Below are 18860 nucleotides of genomic sequence, written 5' to 3' on the forward strand. Positions count from 1 at the left end.
CTAGGAGTCAGAGTTCAGTGCAACTATGCATAACCTAATAGTGCCAGCGGTTGTTCCCACTACTGTGAAATTGGCAAAGCAGTATAAACTTTATTTCTTGGAGACAATAAAAAGAACTTTAAAACAACATTTTTTAAATATTATAAGCATTTCATTGTTATATCACCTGTTGTATATTTAGATTAGCCATAACAGCTGGTGCTTTTCCCAAGTTACTATTTACTGTCTAATACATAAAACGAGTTTTTAACTGAAAGTTCTCAAGTAGATTTAATGTTTACTGAAGCCAAGCTGTGTGTGTGTGTGTGTGTGTGTGTGTGTGTGTCCTAATCTTTAGCTTTTAGTGTAGCAGTAGAAAGTAAGTAAACTTGAGCTTTTTGAGCCAGTAAAAGGGTATGCTTTCTAGCAGCCAATGTCAATATTGACAGTTGGGGGATGTCCTGTGGCTCAGGCGTGTAGCTTCCACAGCAGGCTGGTTTTCCAACAGTCCCTTCTTTGTGTTCCTTCCCACTGAGCTGGGAGCCACTCTTCAGCATCTGCACATGACTGGTAAGTCTAGTTCAATTTTCTATCTCTAAAAAGTCTCAGTATTATTCCATCATTTCCGTGTGTTCCTTTGAGATTTGAGACAGATTTCCTAGTATTATATTTTTAAAAAACCAAAACCCAAGCTATATTTTTAACTTTTTTTATTGAAGGATTTAGCCAGATAGTTGATATTGATACAAAGATTACATTTATCGGACACTTGTTTGATTAGATTAAAAACATTTTCTGTTGTTCATTCATCATTCTACAGAGTTTTTTTTTTCTGACCTGATGATGGGAAGACTGTTTAGGATCTGTGTCATATCTGCGCTCTTATTATGCTGTACGTAAGTCACTTTCGTATAAAATTGCCACCTGCAAAATGCACACTATTCTAGCGTGCATCATAGTGTATGGAATATGTCTGGGATATATTAGTAATTGTATTAAGTAGATCATACAGAAATGGACACGTGCATTCCCACAAAATACTTGAATCCACATGCTAAAAGTATGCATTAGGGTACATAGGACACAAATTTTCATTCAGCAGTGTAATAAGATTCCCATTATGGAAACAATAAATGGTGCATAAACATCTGCTTGGCCCTGCAAATTACCATGAACTGAGCCCTATTAGGAGACTGTAAACTCCTGTAAACATGAACCTTGGGGGGTTCGAGCCTATTGCCAGAGAGACTATGAGTTGGCGCAAGTGGATGACACATTTAAAGCATGACTGAGTGCTTAATGCAACATTACATCATTGCATCTAACTAAAAAGCTTAAGGCACAGTAACTCTGGGGGATTGCTGAGCGACATGAAAATGAGACAGCCATCTTTCTACTGAGATGAAAATGATTCGTGCACCACAGTGGACACAACCCTGCAGTTCCATGAGAGGTATCCAGTCAAGTGGAGTTAATGGAAATGTGCTTGCCAATCAGTGCTGTGTCTGTCTTTGCATGTGTTCATCTCTTCAGGTTAACTGTTAGTACCTTAACTGTTAACAGCCTAACACTGCAGCTGCTTTAAAATGTAGTAGAAGCCTGGCAATACATAAACAAACATTTAGTAAAACTGCAGCAAACCTTTAATGCTATCTAATTTTGCTGAGGCAAAAGGCACACTTGCACATGTCAAAAAAATTTGGTCTTTTCTAATTTAGTTCACATGCTGAGGAAAATTGCTTTTCCATGCCACAGCCACAACCATTCTGCCCACTCATTAAGGCCTTCTAGTGATAAGCAGCTTCTTTCAATCACTGAGCCCAATGTGTGTTCTTGTGCCAGGGCAGTGTGATTGAAATATTTTATGTGCTTCTGAGGTTAATGAAGATCAAAGACTCATGCCTGGGCAGGATAATTAGTATGCTGTCAGAATTAAACATACTATGAATAACTGAACTATGACTCTGTCTGTCTATATAGACAAGTAACACCATTCAACCCTGAAAAAAGGCGTCCTACAGTGTGTTAAGACTTACTTGGTGACTTTATTAACTAATCAAGAAAATGCAAGAAAAGTTTTTCCCTTAATACCTAAAAACTGCAATTTTGAAGGTGATCCTTTTAAAATAGTGTTTTTTTGTGGGGTCATTTTGAAGCAAACATCTATGTGAAGTATGGCAGAATGTAACTGGTATCCCTAATATCTAAATCTAGTTGTAATATAAATAAACAGTCCAGTGAAAAAGTATTTATCCCCCTTCATGATTTCTTCTTTTTTTGCCATAGTTGTCACTCTTATGTGTTTCGTATCATCAAGCAAATTTTAATATTAGACAAAGGTACAAAACAGTGGATTGGACCGAACAGGTTTGAGCTGTGAAGTGATGTGAAAGACATTGTGGATTTAATCTGGGCAGTAGTCAGATGGGACTACAGGTGGGACCGAGGGTGAATGGGAGTCTGAAGAAGAGGGGAAGGTGGGGAGCTGGAGGACTTATTTCCCGCTAAGCATTCCCTAAGAGAGACTTTATTTCCCAAGCCAAGGAACTGATGATGCAAATAAGTGGAAGGATGGTTTTATTCTCTGAGGTGGAATCAGAGGTGGAGAATTAATGGGACATTGTGTCAGGCTTTAAATTATGGGAGCCAGGTCTGTAAGTGATGGTTAGGCTGAATCTGGTAAAAAGCAAAAGTTTAGATGTTTGGTGGTCTGAAGGTAATGGGGGTTGTCATGGTCGGTAAATACAACAAAGAGATGCTCAGCTTGCTCCATCCAGTGTCTCCGTTCTTTGAGGACTAACTTGATGGCCAGCAGTTCATGGGCGCCAACAATGCACTGAGTGAATTTTGCCATTTTTCTGTTGAAATAAGACAACTCCTACCTCAGAATCTGACGCGTCCACTTCCACAATGAACTGCTGAGATGGGTCTGGTTGAATAAGAACAAGGCCATGGCAAAGAGTTTCACTGGAAGGCAAACTTTGGAGAAGTCAGTAATAGACAAGGAGGTTTTCCTTAGGTCATGGATAGAGTGGCAACATTCAAAAAGCATTAGAGCTCTTCTCTCCATTAACATACAGCTTCTCCAGAAGGCATTGGAGGAGCTGCTGGACTTACAGTGTTCTGAGATGGACTTTAAAAATCAAATTGTCATCCAGGTAAACAAGAATAAAACAAAGAAAATCACATTTCAGAAAGTCACAGAGAATGTCATTGACAAGCATTTGGAAAACAGTAGGACCATTGGTAAGACCAAAGGGCATTACCAGGTATAAGAAGTGTCACAGGTGAGTACTGAAGGCTGTTTTCCTTAATGCACAACAGACAGTGTTGGGAAGGTTACTTTTAAAATGTATTCCGTTACAGAATACAGAATACATGCCCCAAAATGTATTCTGTAACGTATTCCGTTACGTTACTCAATGAGAGTAACGTATTCTGAATACTTTGGATTACTTAATATATTATCGTGCTTTTTACAACAACGTGAATGTACTATTGCTGTGTGATTTATTACTATTGCTGAAGGTCCGCGACTCCGAACTGTAGTAAAGGGACCTCTGACTAATACGGCGGGGTCCCTGTCGGCTCATAGCCGAAAAATAGCTTTACTTTGTTGTGTGGGTCAATTTTTCTTGCGAGAGACAGAGAGAGGCGTTGAAAGACTGCTCCAACGGAACTTATTGTTTTCGGAGGAAAACACGAACACGGTGTACAGTCGAGTCTTAATAGCTTACTTACAACTGGGCTCGTCAGGCACTCTTCTTGGCTGCAGTGGTTATTATTATATTTACATGCTTCCAGCTCCCGTTTTTCCTCGACGACAACTCGTACCTTTCCACTCGCCTTTTTCTCCCTCCTCGCGCTCACAGACACATAACGTGTATGGCAGTCCATTCTCCCTGCAACACGGACTATACTGCCCATGATGCTACATTCTTTAGAGCTATGCTTGTAGCATCCCCCTCTTTCTCTCATTCATTCCCCCTGTCCTATTTATTAAAAAAAAAAAAAAAAAAAAATGACAAAGGATGAACTGAAGCTCTGCCATCACGTAATGTCGCATACTGCTGTTTCTGATGTCATTTAGAAAAAAAAAACAAAAAAAACAAAAAAAACTGTAGAGTCAACTAGTGGGCAGTGAGGCTTCTGGAAGTAAATCTGTAAAACAATCAAAAGGATGGTGAGGAGGGAGAAAGAAAGCTGGATCGTTTCCGAACACTTCTGCTAAATCATGGTACACTTCAGGAACAGATTATAGGTTAGGTGGTTCAGACTGAGGAGAGAGATTTGGAGGTGAGGCATACTTTAGGCAGTTTTGGTGACACCGTGGACTCCAGCTTGAGATACTTTGCAGCCCCGGTCTATATTGCAATTATGAGTTTTGAGCGACTCTGAATTGGATAAGCAGATGCAAATGGATGTAGCAAAAATGCAAAAAAAGTAGAAATCAGGAAGGGAGCATATACTTTTTCACAGACTGTAAGTGGTATTAACTGAACAGAAAGAAAATCTGCTGCTTCATATTCCAAATACTGCATAACTCATTCCAAATATCAGTCTCAGAAAAGTTTGATTTAATCCTTCAACCTGGAAATTTTCTAGCCATTCTCTTTTTTAATCCTTTCTCCATTACACTCTTAACTCTAACTCTCATTTCATTTCATCTCTCCCAAGATGTGGTGTTAAGTGGCGCTTTAGAACATGGAGAGAGAAAAAAGGAACAAATTCAAAGCCCTGACAAGAACAGCAGCAGACTCAAGGTGAAGGGAAATTTCACAAGTTCTAATGACAGGAGGCCAAAGGCTGTGACTCCAGGAAAGAAAGTCAAATCAGGAAGCAAGAGAGTGTTCATGGGACCTAGAAGTGACATCAGCTGCACTAGATTGGGAGGCATCTGCCAGCCAGTCCGTTACATCTGCCAAGACCGATACCTCAAAGACAAGTGTTCAGGGGCCAAGACGCGCCAGTGCTGCATGCCAGGTATGATAGAAATATGCATCTGCCCATATCGAAATGTTACAATAACACAAACCTCCTGCAAACTTCTTCAGATGGTCACAAACACACAGCTCATTCTTTTTTTCTGCCAAGAAGGAATTAAAATGGATTTGCAGAGTTTTTTTCAAGTCTGACTCATGAAAACGTTATTGTGGGAGTGAGGCTGTATGTGTGGGTAACACAAAACTGATGGAGAAGACATCAGTAAATGACATTTGAATAGTGCCTTTCTGCTGTAATTGGCCTTATTTCCACATGAATAGAGCATGAGTCACAGTCAGTGGATGTTAAAACATATTTTTAAAAATATCGTCTTTATGCTTGGCCTTTTGGCGTGCAGTGCTGCAGCTTTTAATATGGTGCCTATTTTGGAAGGAGAAGTATTATCTAACCTATTTCATTTTACCTCTCTCTGTAGTCCAAGCCTGGAGCATGCTTTGTGCCGGTCACCACAACAGAGTGAGGGCTTGTGATGCGTACGGCTGTGGAGCTTTTAACTCCCAAAGGTGACTAATCCTGATCAGATCTTTATCTCAGAGCCCACAGAGGATTACTCATACTGCAACATGCAGACGCTGATACTGCCCCATGTCTAGTTTTGTATAGTATCCAAGCCTGATCCCTACAATGACAAAGCACATTTTTACCAAACCACTTGGAATTAATGATGAGTGAAGCTTTGTCTGGGTAGAAGGCTGACTTTCTGTAGACAAAGATGATGTCCAAATAACTAATCAGAGATTTTTGTTCTGGCCAGATTAAGATGACTAATTGAATCTAGCCTTTTCTGATGGCAAACTAATGCCAGTCTCCTCTGTCACATGTCTTTTTACAGAGGTAATGGCCTTTATAAAGCAGTGGACCTTGTATGTGATGACTATTCGATCATCAACACAATATTTTCAGGCTCTCTGGCCGGTCCAGTGAGTCGGAAAGACCCAGCTGGTTATCAGTTTGATGGAGTCAAACTCCTCAGTGATGGTAAGAGGGACAAGATGCTAGCACAATACCTGAAAGTTAGCAAAGCAAGGAAAATTACAGTGTTTTTAAAACTGTAGATGTGAGTCTCAATCAAAATAAACAGGACAAAGACTTTGCAGGTCTTTACCGATTCCTGTACCAGATAAAGACCTATTTCAGTAGATATTTAGCACATCATTAGGATGAATCAGTGACTGCATGAATAGCTGTACCCAAACATACGTCAAATCATCCAGTACTTGTCTAAATATTTCAGTTGGAACCAAAGTGGCAGACCAGTCAAATGGCCTACCAGAATATCATTCAAAGACCCATGTTGTTAGTATGGCCATAAGTCGGTGTGCAAGTCTGTTTCAATTTCTAAAAAATTCAATTTAGAAGTCCATTGAGATATTTTTATAACTGAAAATAAGCATAAACCAGGTTTAATTAAATCCTTGTAACCTTGTAGTGTTGCCTGTGAATTCCTTTAATCTACTGTATAGTTCCATGGCTAGGGCAAAGGCGAGGCCATGCTATTATGGTAGAGGCATTGCATGAGAATGAAAAGGAATGATTTAAAGGGATTAGTTAAGGTGCTGAAACGCGAGCGGAGACTGCATTGACCTCCTGATAGCCCCTAAGATCGGGGTCTATGTGAAACCCCACTAAAGGCTGTTCATGAGTAATGACCCCCCATAAGGGCCATCATTAGAGAAAAAAGGGAATGCATCTGTGTATGTGCCTAAAATACCCATGTATTCCTTTGCGGTGTATACCTATTTGTATGTGTATATGTGCTCATGCGTGGTAATGTGTTTTGAGACCATCCTGAGCTGATAAGGTGCTGGAATGATGAGTAAACATCATTAGTCCTCATTCTGCCTCTCACCTTATAATTGAAGTGTATTATCAGAAGAACACATGTACTGTCAGCTCCTTTCATCTCCGGGTAAAGCACAGACATGATTAGACATCACAGAGACACATTACCTCACCGTGATGCCCACATTAATGCTGAGACACTGATCATTAAGTGCTTTTAAGATTTAATGATGTTGGTGAGTTTGCTGTAGAACTACTTTTAGGTTGTTTGTTTCTAGGTTGGCAGCCGGCTTGTTTAGGTGGATGGTAAAGGCGAGATCTAAGGGTTTTTTTAGGGTCTTGAGCCTGCATTTGTAACATTTGTAAACGCTGGAAGAGGATTTTAGCTGCACAAGTGAACTATTCATATGCCAACGATAAAGTGAATGCTAAACCCACCTTACCACAGCTATATCCTTCAGCCAAACTAGGGAAATAAGCTAACAGGGTAAAACCACAAGTTGAAAGTCTTGGAGTTTCAGGCACGAGCTTATTACCAAGCCAACCTTCTTCCATCTTGGGAATATTGCCAAAATCCACCCTTTGCTCAGTCCGAAAAACTTGTTCATGCACTCATCTCTTTTAGTTTGGATTACTACAATGCACTTTTTTTCTGGTCTGCAACTTAATCAGAATTCTGTTGCAAGCTTAGTAACTAAAATGCATAACAGAGGGCACTAGTTTTATTAGAGCTACACTGGCTTCCCAATTCTACAGACTTGATTTAAAAATGCTCTCACTTATATAAAATCAAAAAGCCAGACTCACACTCTTATCCCCCACACCCATCTGTCAGATATCCAATACTCCTCACAGAGAAAAACTGGAAATACAGCCATTTTGCTCTCAATTTCTGGATCAGACTGCTGGAAAACATTAAGGAAGCAAACTCTACAAATAACTAGAGTTAACAAGCTCAAAATGAGGCCGTCACATTCATACAGAGCATTTTCCTCATCAGTTTCATATGATTTACATGTGATTGATAGCAAGTTATAAAACAGTAAACTCAAACTCTTTGGTGTGTAGTCAATAAGCACTTTATTCAGCTGAGTTAGCTTAAGTCATTGATTTGTCTGAGCATTTTTTTAAGGGTGATATTAAGGAATTAATGCCCACAAAATAATTGATTTATATTTGTTTTGGTCCCATTTAGTACACTGCGTGAAGATCTTCAACATCCGTCCTTATCGTTACTCCGGCCCGGTAACTCAAGGAGAGGCCTTGGGCTATTTACTGCCACTGCAAGAACAGTTCCCTGGCATCACATCACACCTGGAGCTGCAAATGTGTGATGGTACTGATCCTTCACCCTTCATATAAACCTTTATTTCCATGTGTTATACAACTGAGGCACCATGCGTCCTTGTCTTTTTTACGTGGTGCATGCCCCTGCACATAAAATCCCTAATGCTAATAAGAATTTATATAGACTTATTTGCTTTCCGATTTCTTACTATGAGCAACTTTTACTTGGCTACTCTGACACTTTTTTTAAGTGTTAATTCTTCTTATTCTCTATTATAGCCATAAAAAAATGTTGGTCTGTATTTTTACAATAACTTAACAAAGATGCATTGTATTGTTTTTCTTACAATAACTTATTTAAAACACATTTCTACAAACTTGTGATGACCAGCGTTACTATACTTGATAACTGTCTGTCTCCATTTCTCAGTTTTTACAACCATTTAAATTTTTTGTAATACTTTATATCGAATACAAACAAAAGGATGTTTTCTAAAAAGTTACGAGTCATATGTTTAACATTTTCCTTCTCCTTTTCTGTGAAAAATGTCCCATCTCACATCCCATCACTCATAACCGTGACTTTATTTTTCAACAATGGAATAAATATAAAGTTTCATTTCTTCTTTTGTCTGAAGTGCTTTCTATTTCAAAGTTAAAAATGAGGCTGTCAAATATTTTCCCCATCTTAAAAATAGCAAGTTTATTCAACACAAACTTTATTCAATTTTTTAAAATTATATTACCAATATCTTCCATCATATTCATCTGATATCTACAGATGGGGAGATTTCCACATGTACAGTACTAATGTAATGAGTATGGCACACCAAAAGATGGAGCTATTTTAAAACAAACCTGACACTGGCCCTCAGCAGTCATCCTGGTGACATATCAGCAAAGAAATGTTGACCGTAACTGCAAGTATTCTGAGTTTGTACAAATCTAAATACTAAACAATAAACCATAGAGTGATAGTGTTGTGTTACCAGGATGGAAAAATAAATATTAACACATTTCCAGTTTACTAATCACATCATCTTATGACTAATAATCACACCGAGACACAGGATATCACTTCATGTTTTAAAGTGTGATGTGTGCGTGTTAAGGCATTTCCCACTAACATATGACTCATTCAAGCATTTAAGAGTTTCTACCTTTGCATTAACAACTTGTTGGTGATTTCCAAAGAGCAGTTAAAACATGGCCTCCCCATGTTTTACACCTTCTCTGTACCTGCTGACAAGGATTTCATACAAAAGTGTTCAGTTTAGGTTCATAATGCCATAAGGCCTGCTACCACTGGTTTTCAGAGTAATTCTTGTGTTATTTGGCATCCCTCAGCCTTTTCTCCCCCGGTGCTCTTTCTCACCCTTCCACTGAGATCATTTCTTGTGAGACCTCTGCAGACAGTAGATGTATCAAGTGAGGGCCGGATGGATTTCCCACGACCTGTGTCAGGTCTTTTATGGATTTCTTTCTTTTTTCCCCCCTGTTTCCTAAAGACATAACTTTCAGACACTCAAGTCTAGATATTTCTAGGCCTAACACTTCAATTTTGTGTTATCTTTGGCAATTTTCAGAGATTTAACTAAAGAAATGGAAGAAAATTATGTTTTGCTAGTAACTAAGTGTCTTAAAAATACAATTTAAGGGGGGTTGCTAAGTTTAGTGTTATATATAGACAGCACTGGTTCATCCCAAGAGTGCCTATCTCTTTGATGATTGACTCAAGACTTTTGCACAGCACTGTATATCTGAACGATGTCCTCTGTAGTTTGTAGTTAGCATATGAGTTGAAAAGTAAGCTCAGACTCAAGCCATCTGATTCAGACATCTGCAGCTCAGCTGTACGCACAGTGAGACAACATCCACTCTTAACTGTCATTTAAATTGCATCAGTGTTATTATATTGCTAATGGAGAGCGGTTGGTCGCAAAGAAGGCGAACATTCAAAGTTGCGACAGAGAATTGAAATAAATAGAATTCCAATTTAGTGAGAAATGGGCAAAGTTCGCTCTCCTTAAGTGCTCTTGAGCACGCAGTTTTTGAGTGCTGTCATATTGATTAAAGCCTAACATCTAGCTCTAAGTGTGCAGACTGAAGCCCGAGTGTTCCTGCAGACTGTGGTTTTGCTCTGAAGCTGGAGGGTTGGTCCACGAAGCGTCCCAGTTGCTCAAATGGGAGTAGGCGAGCTGGGATAGGCTGGGAGTTTGGTCGGGGCAGTCAGCGGGTCGGGACAAGGCATGAGAAAGGGGGGGAAAGGAAGAACCGATTATTAACTTCTGGCTTGCGAGAGTCTGAATGTTGGACAGGAAATTTTGACGTGGGCAGCTTTACGGGGAGAAAAAAAGGCGTTTGTTCAGATCGATCCCAGCCATTCGGATGACAAAGAAGCGTCGCAGTGTAAACTTTTTCAGCCGGGTGTGATCGCTCGAAAAAAAACCCGACAGGGATATCTGCTTTTTTTTTTCAACGGATCCGTAAAAAGAAGGGGACATCATGCCACGGCGCACCGTGCAAGAAGTAACTGTTCAAGATGTCCAGAAGCGGAGGAATCCGAACAAACACTACGTAAGCCTTTTGTGTAATTACCACAACCGTGTGATTTGTTGCGTGAAATGTGCAACAGATCGCGGATATTCCGCAGTCTCCCCCTTTGTCCTGTTGGGAAAAGTAAAAAACAAAGAGAGTGTCAAATTACAGCTGACCAAATCAGCCGAAACGGTCAAGCAGACTTTATTAGAATATGATTTCTGAAAACTTCAGGTCTTGCTCAGACTATTTAAATCTGTTGGGATCTTTATTCTTAAGACCAGTAACGACCGACATCAAGATTTACGCTGTTATATTTCAGCAACCTGTACAGTGACCCGAAGTCAAAAGCTCTTGTGTTGTTATCGTTTTTCAGATTGTTTTTGACCTAATAAAATGCTCATTTAAAAAAGACGTGAGGATATCATTAAGAAGCATTCGAGTGGCCGACTCACGTGACCTATGACCCCTTTTCTCAGTGTGCATTTTTTTTAAGTGACTCCCAGAATCACATGCATGTGACCGTAGCCATTGCAGCACCTTACCACTGAAGCCTGCAATGGTGGAAGAGCCCAAGAAACATAATATACAGTCAGCCCAGTCCCCTAACTATCCACACTGGCTAGTTGCCACTGGTAACCAGGAAGTAGGCTATGACTAACATTGTAGGCTATGACAAGTAGGCTATGACTGTGTCAGATATTGTCATTTTTTTTATTACTATTTTTAAAAAAATATATATTTTTAGTTTAGAGAGTTGTGTGTTTCTTTTCCAGTCAACAGTTGGCGAAAGGGAGGGAAAGAAGACGAAGAACTTGGGAATAATTTTCTTTTCTTAATAACCAGACCTTGTGTGGGAGACGAGAATGTCATCAGGACAAAGCCTCTTTTTTTCATAGACAGTAGAGCTTTTATTAGTGACTAGTGAGAGCTAAATGTGGGTGTATTTGCCTGCAATCCTGCACTTAGTATAAAGTCACACATATGACATCACTTGGTGTAGTTGGCCAGAGAAAGAGAGAGAGTCGCAGCCAAGGCCTTAGCAGGTGTTTGTGTTAGTTCCGTGTACATGTTGTGTCACTGTGTGTGTGTGTGTACTTGTATGCATCCATATGGGTGTGCAAATTTAAACCGGGGGCTGAAGGACCAGCAGACCTTGTACCGCTGTGAGTGTTAGTGGTCAAGGGCGCAGAGTTCTTGTGGTCCTGTGTCTTCTCCATCTGTTCGTTCAGTCTCTGGTGTACTGTTATTTTATGCCTTTTCTCTCTTACACAGATCTCAAGGTTCCGGGAAATTTAAAGTCTCAGGTCTGAACATGTAGCTTGAATAGCAAAAAGCTGCGTAAGGCTTGTCTGCTCACCAGAGTTCAGTATATCCTATAGAATTTCTAACACAAAGCTCTAATTCTTAAGAGATATCTGCAAATATCTAATGGCTGAAGTTTTTTTTTTGAACTTGGAACTTTAATTAGGAGGGTTAGTTATGTTTTTTTGTATCAGCTCCTGTTTCCTATGAGTTGTTGCAAATTAGTTTGGATAACAAATATTTCTTAATTAGTTTTATCTGCAGCAAGGACACAACAGGATATCTTTGCACTGATTAGTTTTTCTTCTCATTGATGAGTAATTTAATTCTAGTAGTTGGTCAGACAGAACCTGAACTAGTCTTTTTGGGGAATCTTCTTTTGTTTAATGAAGATGGCCTTGCTGCTTGTCTGTATAGCTCCCGTAGTTGATCAGTCCATCGTAATATCGGATTCGAGTCCACCGAAAAAAGAGAATGAGGCCTGAAAGGGTCTGGGATTGGGGCCAGCAGCATTTAGCCAAACACAGCAAGCCGCAAGGGTGTTTCCAATCACCTCCCTGCGTCTCCCCTTTCATTCTTTAAAGAACCAAATCAAAATCTGCTGCTGTCCCCAAACTCTTGACATTATTTAAAGTGCATTATGATTTACTGTTTTAGATATATGTCTGATTGAAGTTGCAGCTGCACCTACACAGTCAACCTCTTTTTATCTAACCTAGTGCTGCCCATGTTAGAAAGGTAGCACAAACTTTGTGGGTTTTTTATGATTATTATTATTATTATTTCACTCTTCTGCATGTATACAATTATGACAAACAATTATGTTTTCTACAGCAGGAAGTGATGTAACTGCACTAGGAAGTGAAATCATCTGATATCCTTGTTCTTTTCATGTGAACGGATGATGACATTGGGGGCTTTTCATTAGCATGACTCCTGACTTCCCGCACTCAAGTCTGTCTTAGCTCCTCCCAGCTATGGCATGTGGTAGATGTGATGGAGGAAAGGAGAAGTTGGTGGTTTCAGGGTGTTTTAAGTGGAGCAATTTGCTCATAATGGATGGAAGTGTGGCATTTAAATGTCACGACACAAGACTGGAGACTTCTGTGTAGGATGCACCTGTGTTTCCTTTTGCAAGGTTTCTCTGAAAGCCTCCTCTTTCTTTATCTCCTTGAGGTGCATTTAAGGGACCGGAGAGCAATTCTTGGGTCGCTGGAGGCAGTGGGATGTGGGGAAGCATATGTTACAGTAATGAAAACCACTCAGTGACAGCTGCGTGATGCTGCCAGAGAAATGGGATGTCTGCTATATGCAGCCCTCTCTAGGATTCATAACACTCCCAAATAATGGTAGTGACTGAAGAGTGATGCCCCAAGGGCTTTAGTTTTTCACAATAATAGCTGTGCATTAGTTTCAATGTTATTTTCCTTTATTTTGCTTTGCCAGGTTTACATCATCAAAGTGTCCTGGAGCGATGGCAGTACAGAAGCCATTTACAGACGCTACAGCAAGTTCTTTGACCTGCAGGTGAGTGAGCCACTAACTGTGTGCGTGTGTGTCGTCATTTTTGAGTTTCTTTTAATAGTTTTAAATGTGTTCTTTCACTTTTGTCGTTTTGGGGGACTTTTTTTTTGTTTTGTGCTAGCGGACAAGTGCACAGGGCAGGAAAGGCATGGAAGCACTGTCTCAGTCATACAAGACTAGTACTTGTAGCCAGCCTCTCCCTGCTCCACCCTTATAACCCTGGTAATTATATTGTGCGAGACGAGTCGGAAAATTCCAGTGAAGTTAATAGAGGACAGTGATGAATGCGACTGTGGCACTGATGACCACAGAAATGTCTGAATCATTCTCAGACGTCATGGTGATGGTGCACGCTGCACAATGAGGGAGTCTTATTAGTATCCTAGTTTCCTTTTGTCTTTTTGAAGGTAATGGATCTGAGGGAGGTGGTGGTGGTGGTGGTGGGGGGGTGGCGGCCCTGGCTGCATCAGACACCAGAACATGGACTCCAGGAAATTCAGAAAGGCAATTACTTTTAATGAGCATGTAGTCAATTTCGAAAAGGCGTACTGTCGGCCCTAATTGGATTAAATTCCTTTTAATTGATTAAGATGGTCAATGCATGGGTAATGAAGTACAGAACTATAGTGCCTCACTGAGTTTTCTGAGGCTGCGTGTGTAGCATTTAACATATGGATGTGAAGTATTCATTTCATTCATTTGACTTGACCCCTAGTAAAGCTGCTAATAGAACCATTATCCATTAATTTTGTTTAATCCATACCACCTTTCTGTTGTTGACACAGTATAAAAGCATGGATAAATATGAGCATAATATTACAGATAATGTCGAAAGGCTGCTCTTTAAACATCATCTGTATTGTATAAATGACTGTATATATGTTAGTTGCATTACAGTTGTGTAATTGGTCAACTACTACACACAACAGGCAACACTTTATTTATAACTCAGACTGTATCAGATCAGTGTTTTAGAATAAGAGCGTATAAGATGTGTTATACATAACAGATAATGGCTCATCTTTTGTATCTCTGTATGGTTTGGTACTAATATATAAAAGCCACATTAAAGTTTTGGCATTTCTTGGAGACAAGTAGAAAATTGTAATACTCTGAATATCATCAGTGTCACTATAAGTTTTATATGCAAATAAAGAGTCACCAAGTGCAACTGCAATGGGTGATTCCAGCTTTTTAAAGTCACCATGCAGCATTTATTCCAAGTTTTCTTTGACCAAGTTTAAACTGTACATTTTGTCCACAGCTGCATCAGGTTACATGACCTGCTGTCATGCTCCATTTTATTGGGCTGACAGTTTTTTTTATACAAATAAAATAAAAAGAAAAAAAGAAAAATGAGCTGCAGAATATTTCAATTTCTCTACCATCTGTTATAATTGCATTACTCTTTAATTACACCCCCAAAACACTAGTTGGTGGTGGTATTATTGGGATGCTGTGTGGAGTATCTTAGTGTAATTCTCAGTGTTACAATGCTGACTAAGCTAACCTTGTTGAAGTCGAATAGCTGAAATTACTATAACACAAAAAGAGAGCAGATTTGGAACAAGCTGGGTTTATACATGGTGGCAGTGCTATGAAAACAGCAGATGGTTGCCCCAGCAGATTACTCACTGCTGTGCAAGTGTCAGCATTAGCAACATTAGGAAGCCAATCAGTCCCAGCCCATCACATATTAACATGCATTGTGTTTTAAGGAAGAAAGGTCTCTGTGGGTATTAGTATGCTTTATATTGATTTCCATGATCACACGGTGTCGGTGTATTTGTATCAACTAAAGCAATCACACTAGCTGTTGTCTGCATTGCAGCGTCATGTTGCATAGCTGGAGAGGTGCATGTCAAGCTGCAGGACATGTTAATTAGATTTCCTTGAAATTGAATATATCCAGTGACCAGTTGTGGCTAATCAGCTGGCTTATTCCGATCACTAGCACACTGATACATCCCCCATGTGTCTGATATATTTTTATATTATGTTATCATTTTTCTGTAATCTGTCTAACAGGTTCCTTCATAATGTCTTTCATTATGTGGCTTTGGCTTGTCTTGTAATGCAGATATTAATACATCTCTGGTCATTCCACAGCCTTAGTGTTATGCAGGAAGTGCTAGTTACCACATCCTGTCAACATAACTGCCCTAAGCAGCTGATTCTCTTTCTGCAAACACAGCAGCATGTGCTTTTTGTGTGGCTGGCACAGACTTTGTTGATTTTGCTTCACTAAGGGCTGAAACAAGATATAAAAGCAGTTTTCTCTATTATAAATGTAAGTCTTTTGATGCATGTGCAAAATCAACAATAGCAAGGCTGTTATTTACATATTGAAAATAAAGAACAAATCTTAGGATTAACCATGCAGCAGTAACAAAATAGCAAGTATTTCTTGTTCCTGGCATTCTATCTTTGATCTGACAGATCAATAGCTCATTTCTCTAAGGAAGAGAATAGCTGAGCAAGAGCCAGATGTTCTTGTCACTGAGGATATTTCTGCTACTTTTTTTTTTTTGCACCATCTAGAAATGGAGAATTTTTCTGTTTAATTAACAGCTTTTTTTAATAGATTTTTAACCGTGTTCTCATCAGACAGATTCATCATACTCACAGTTTAAAAACATCAGCTGGGCTGTGACTTAAGCTATATTTACATTGAAAATTGTTACTCAGAGAAAATTAGAAGCCACAGAAAGCCTTTTTTTTTTTTTCACATACAGTAAACATCCTCTGTCTGGGTAACAAACACTGAGCATGTGCAAACAGCTACTCACTGAACAGACAGAGGTGTGCCTCCGACAGGAGAGAAAGGCACTTGTGCTGTTTTTGAGATTTTTTTTCCTCAGAAAAACAAGAGGGTAAAGTTGTTCCAAAAGTTAGTAGTTGGCAGTTGTTCCAGAAGTGAGAGGAAGGCCAGAAACGTCAAAAACATGTTTAAAACTAAAAATTCTGTTTATTCTATTTAAAATCATGAATTGACCTAAATTCAGTCCAATTATAAGAAGCTTAACATTCAACCACGAAACTTAATGTTTGTGTTCGGGAATGCAAGTAAAGAACTTATAACGCATCTTAATCATAAATAACAATGTGCTTTACGCTTGTTTCTCCGCTTTTTGTAAAACATTACATTTGAAAATGTACAGATAATAACAGTTATTATGTTTTAGCATTAAACAAAACATTAAGCAAAACATCACTTAGAGTGTACTGTCTTGATCTTTGTCAGTTAGTGTGTCTGTGTGTGTCTTTGTGGAAAATATCATCCTGGATACACAATACAGTTTAGGGGCTTTTTTGTCTGTCTGTGGATACGTTTTTGTCAACATGATAGTGTCACAGCCATACAAGAGACAATCTTGAAACATGACACATCTGCAGCTGAGCTCATGATCAGAGGGGGTGGGGGCACTGGGCCTGGTGTGAGCCCATCCCATGGTGGCTTCTAGTTTCTCTCTTTTTTTTTTTTTCAGTGCATTCATCCTAGCAGCTTTTCAGTTTGCTTCCATGTCACAAAGAACAGTTTCCATTCTGCACACGTGTCCATCGAGCTCTACAGGCTTCCTGCATTCCCGCTCGCCTTGGATAGTGGATATATTTCTACTTTAAAGCTTAAGGGGGGAAGAAAAAGAAAACATTATTTGCTTATTCAGAGTTGCACAGCTGTCACATATTTTCCATCTGCAGTAATAAACTCAGCTTCTTGAAACGGGGGTTGGGGGGGGGGGGGGGGGGGGCAGATTATTTGACTTTGTAATATGAAGTTGCCTCTTGCATTCATTTCACAAAGCAGCAACAATGTGATCATTTCTGTGTACTGTAACTATGGCGATATTTTTAATGTCCTCAACAGTTCATTTGAAAGAAGTAAACTGATGACCTGAGAGAATGAGATGGCTAAAACGAAAGAAGAAAAGTTTCATAAAAATGCTGAACTGAGTGTATCAGGATTATCTTGGGTAGATGAAAATAGACAGTTTTCATGTATATAGTCTATATAATCTTCCGGGATTCAGCTAAATGAATGCTAACAAAGCTATACCAAATGTTATCATATTTGTTAGCTTCATTATGTTCTTGTGCAGATTCATCATTCTTGAGAATGGGAGAGGTTTCTTTAGCAGCATGGCACAGATCTCCAGAAAGTGAAGCTTTGAAATGGGAGCTCTACTCTGAATTTTCACCCCCTGGCTTCTTGTCCACGTTGTTGTCTGCGAAATCACTATCTTTGTTCAGGATTACTCATTTTTGAAAAATGGCCTATTGTTAACTGCTGAAGAGATGACGAGCACAATTGAAACCATTTATTTTTCCCATGTCGTGCATGTTTTCACTTTATGCATTCGAGAAACTGAGGGATCAGAAACCAACAGATCCTCTGAAAATTGGTATTGCTGTAAATTATGAATGTTTATAAGGCATTATCTGAAATTTGTTATAATTTTTTTTTTAAATGAGACACATCATGGTGAACATTGCATTGATACTGCACATACCTTCTATTTTGCCCATTGCCATCTTGATGTTTTTGACAAGCAAGACGAGGATCTGAATGTGAAGCTGCATGTTCATTGAGTCAGTCACAAGTGATAGGAAGCAGAAGTTACAATCATCCTTTATATTGCTTATGGCTGAATGGTAAATGGCCTGCATTTGTATAGCGCTTTTCTAGTCCCTAAGGACCCCAAAGCGCTTCACACTACATTCAGTCATTCACCCATTCACACACTGGCGATGGCAAGCTACATTGTAGCCACAGCTGCCCTGGGGCGCACTGACAGAGGCGAGGCTGCCGGACACTGGCGCCACCGGGCCCTCTGACCACCACCAGTAGGCAAACATGGGGTTAGTATCTTGCCCAAGGATATTTGGCATGCAGCCAGGAGGCAGCCTGGGATCGAACCACCGACCTTCTGATTAGTGGCTGACCTGCTCTGCCACCTGAGCTACAGCCACCCCTAAGGCTACCGTGGTTAACTTAAATACTTAAAAAAACACCAACAGGTTAAAGAACTCCACAAATGTGAATGGTAACAGTATGTTGCCATGAGAACAGTTTCCCCACAAAGGGTTAAAAAATGGTTTCAGGCTTAATTATGCAGTGAACTGAGTCAGAGAATGTCAGGACTATTGAGACAGGCAAAGAGAGCAACAATTGTTCATGGACCTTTTTCATGCTCAACAGTCTGGAGCTTCTTAGGTCTTTATTTGGTTTTTGATTAAATACTGGTGATGTGGTTTAAAGGGACATAGACAAGACAAATTACAGTCCCTTGAAACATTATGTGACTGTAAATCTGCAAGCAAATGCTGGATGAAATAACAGTGTTTAAAAGATTGCAGGATCATAATAGCCTGGGAATGTAGCATGTAGACAATGTAGAGTTCTGTTCAACTGAGACCTCAGAGCACTTGTGATGCTTGCA

The 18860-nt window shown here is 39.6% G+C and overlaps 2 protein-coding genes across 6 annotated transcripts in view; both read left to right on the forward strand.

Moving 5' to 3' along the window:
* The first annotated feature begins 508 nt into the window (after positions 1 to 508).
* Positions 509 to 8627, forward strand: LOC146566020 (leukocyte cell-derived chemotaxin-2). 2 transcript variants are annotated; one of them, XM_085287979.1, is made up of 6 exons: positions 509 to 549; positions 800 to 871; positions 4657 to 4962; positions 5399 to 5486; positions 5816 to 5961; positions 7961 to 8627. In XM_085287979.1, the coding sequence occupies exons 1-6, from the start codon at positions 543 to 545 to the stop codon at positions 8125 to 8127; spliced, it is 786 nt and encodes a 261-aa protein (XP_085144105.1). In that variant the 5' UTR covers positions 509 to 542; the 3' UTR covers positions 8128 to 8627. The 2 variants fall into 2 exon arrangements, with proteins under 2 accessions (XP_085144105.1, XP_085144107.1); XM_085287981.1 differs by lacking the exons at positions 509 to 549; positions 800 to 871 and adding an exon at positions 1368 to 1432.
* A 1558-nt stretch (positions 8628 to 10185) lies between these two features.
* sh3pxd2b (SH3 and PX domains 2B) overlaps positions 10186 to 18860 on the forward strand; it is a 33543-nt gene continuing 24868 nt past the window's right edge. For all 4 annotated transcript variants that reach the window (XM_085289541.1, XM_085289543.1, XM_085289542.1 and 1 more), the window contains exons 1-2: positions 10186 to 10629; positions 13342 to 13422. In XM_085289541.1, the coding sequence (XP_085145667.1) occupies positions 10558 to 10629; positions 13342 to 13422 (153 nt within the window). In that variant the 5' untranslated portion in view covers positions 10186 to 10557. The remainder of the gene's footprint in view (positions 10630 to 13341; positions 13423 to 18860) is intronic.

The sequence above is a fragment of the Mchenga conophoros genome, linkage group LG10 (assembly GCF_057382185.1).
Source record: "Mchenga conophoros isolate Kocher_MC1m ecotype Shallow Benthic linkage group LG10, M_conophoros_male_GT1.1, whole genome shotgun sequence".
NCBI lineage: Eukaryota > Metazoa > Chordata > Actinopteri > Cichliformes > Cichlidae > Mchenga > Mchenga conophoros.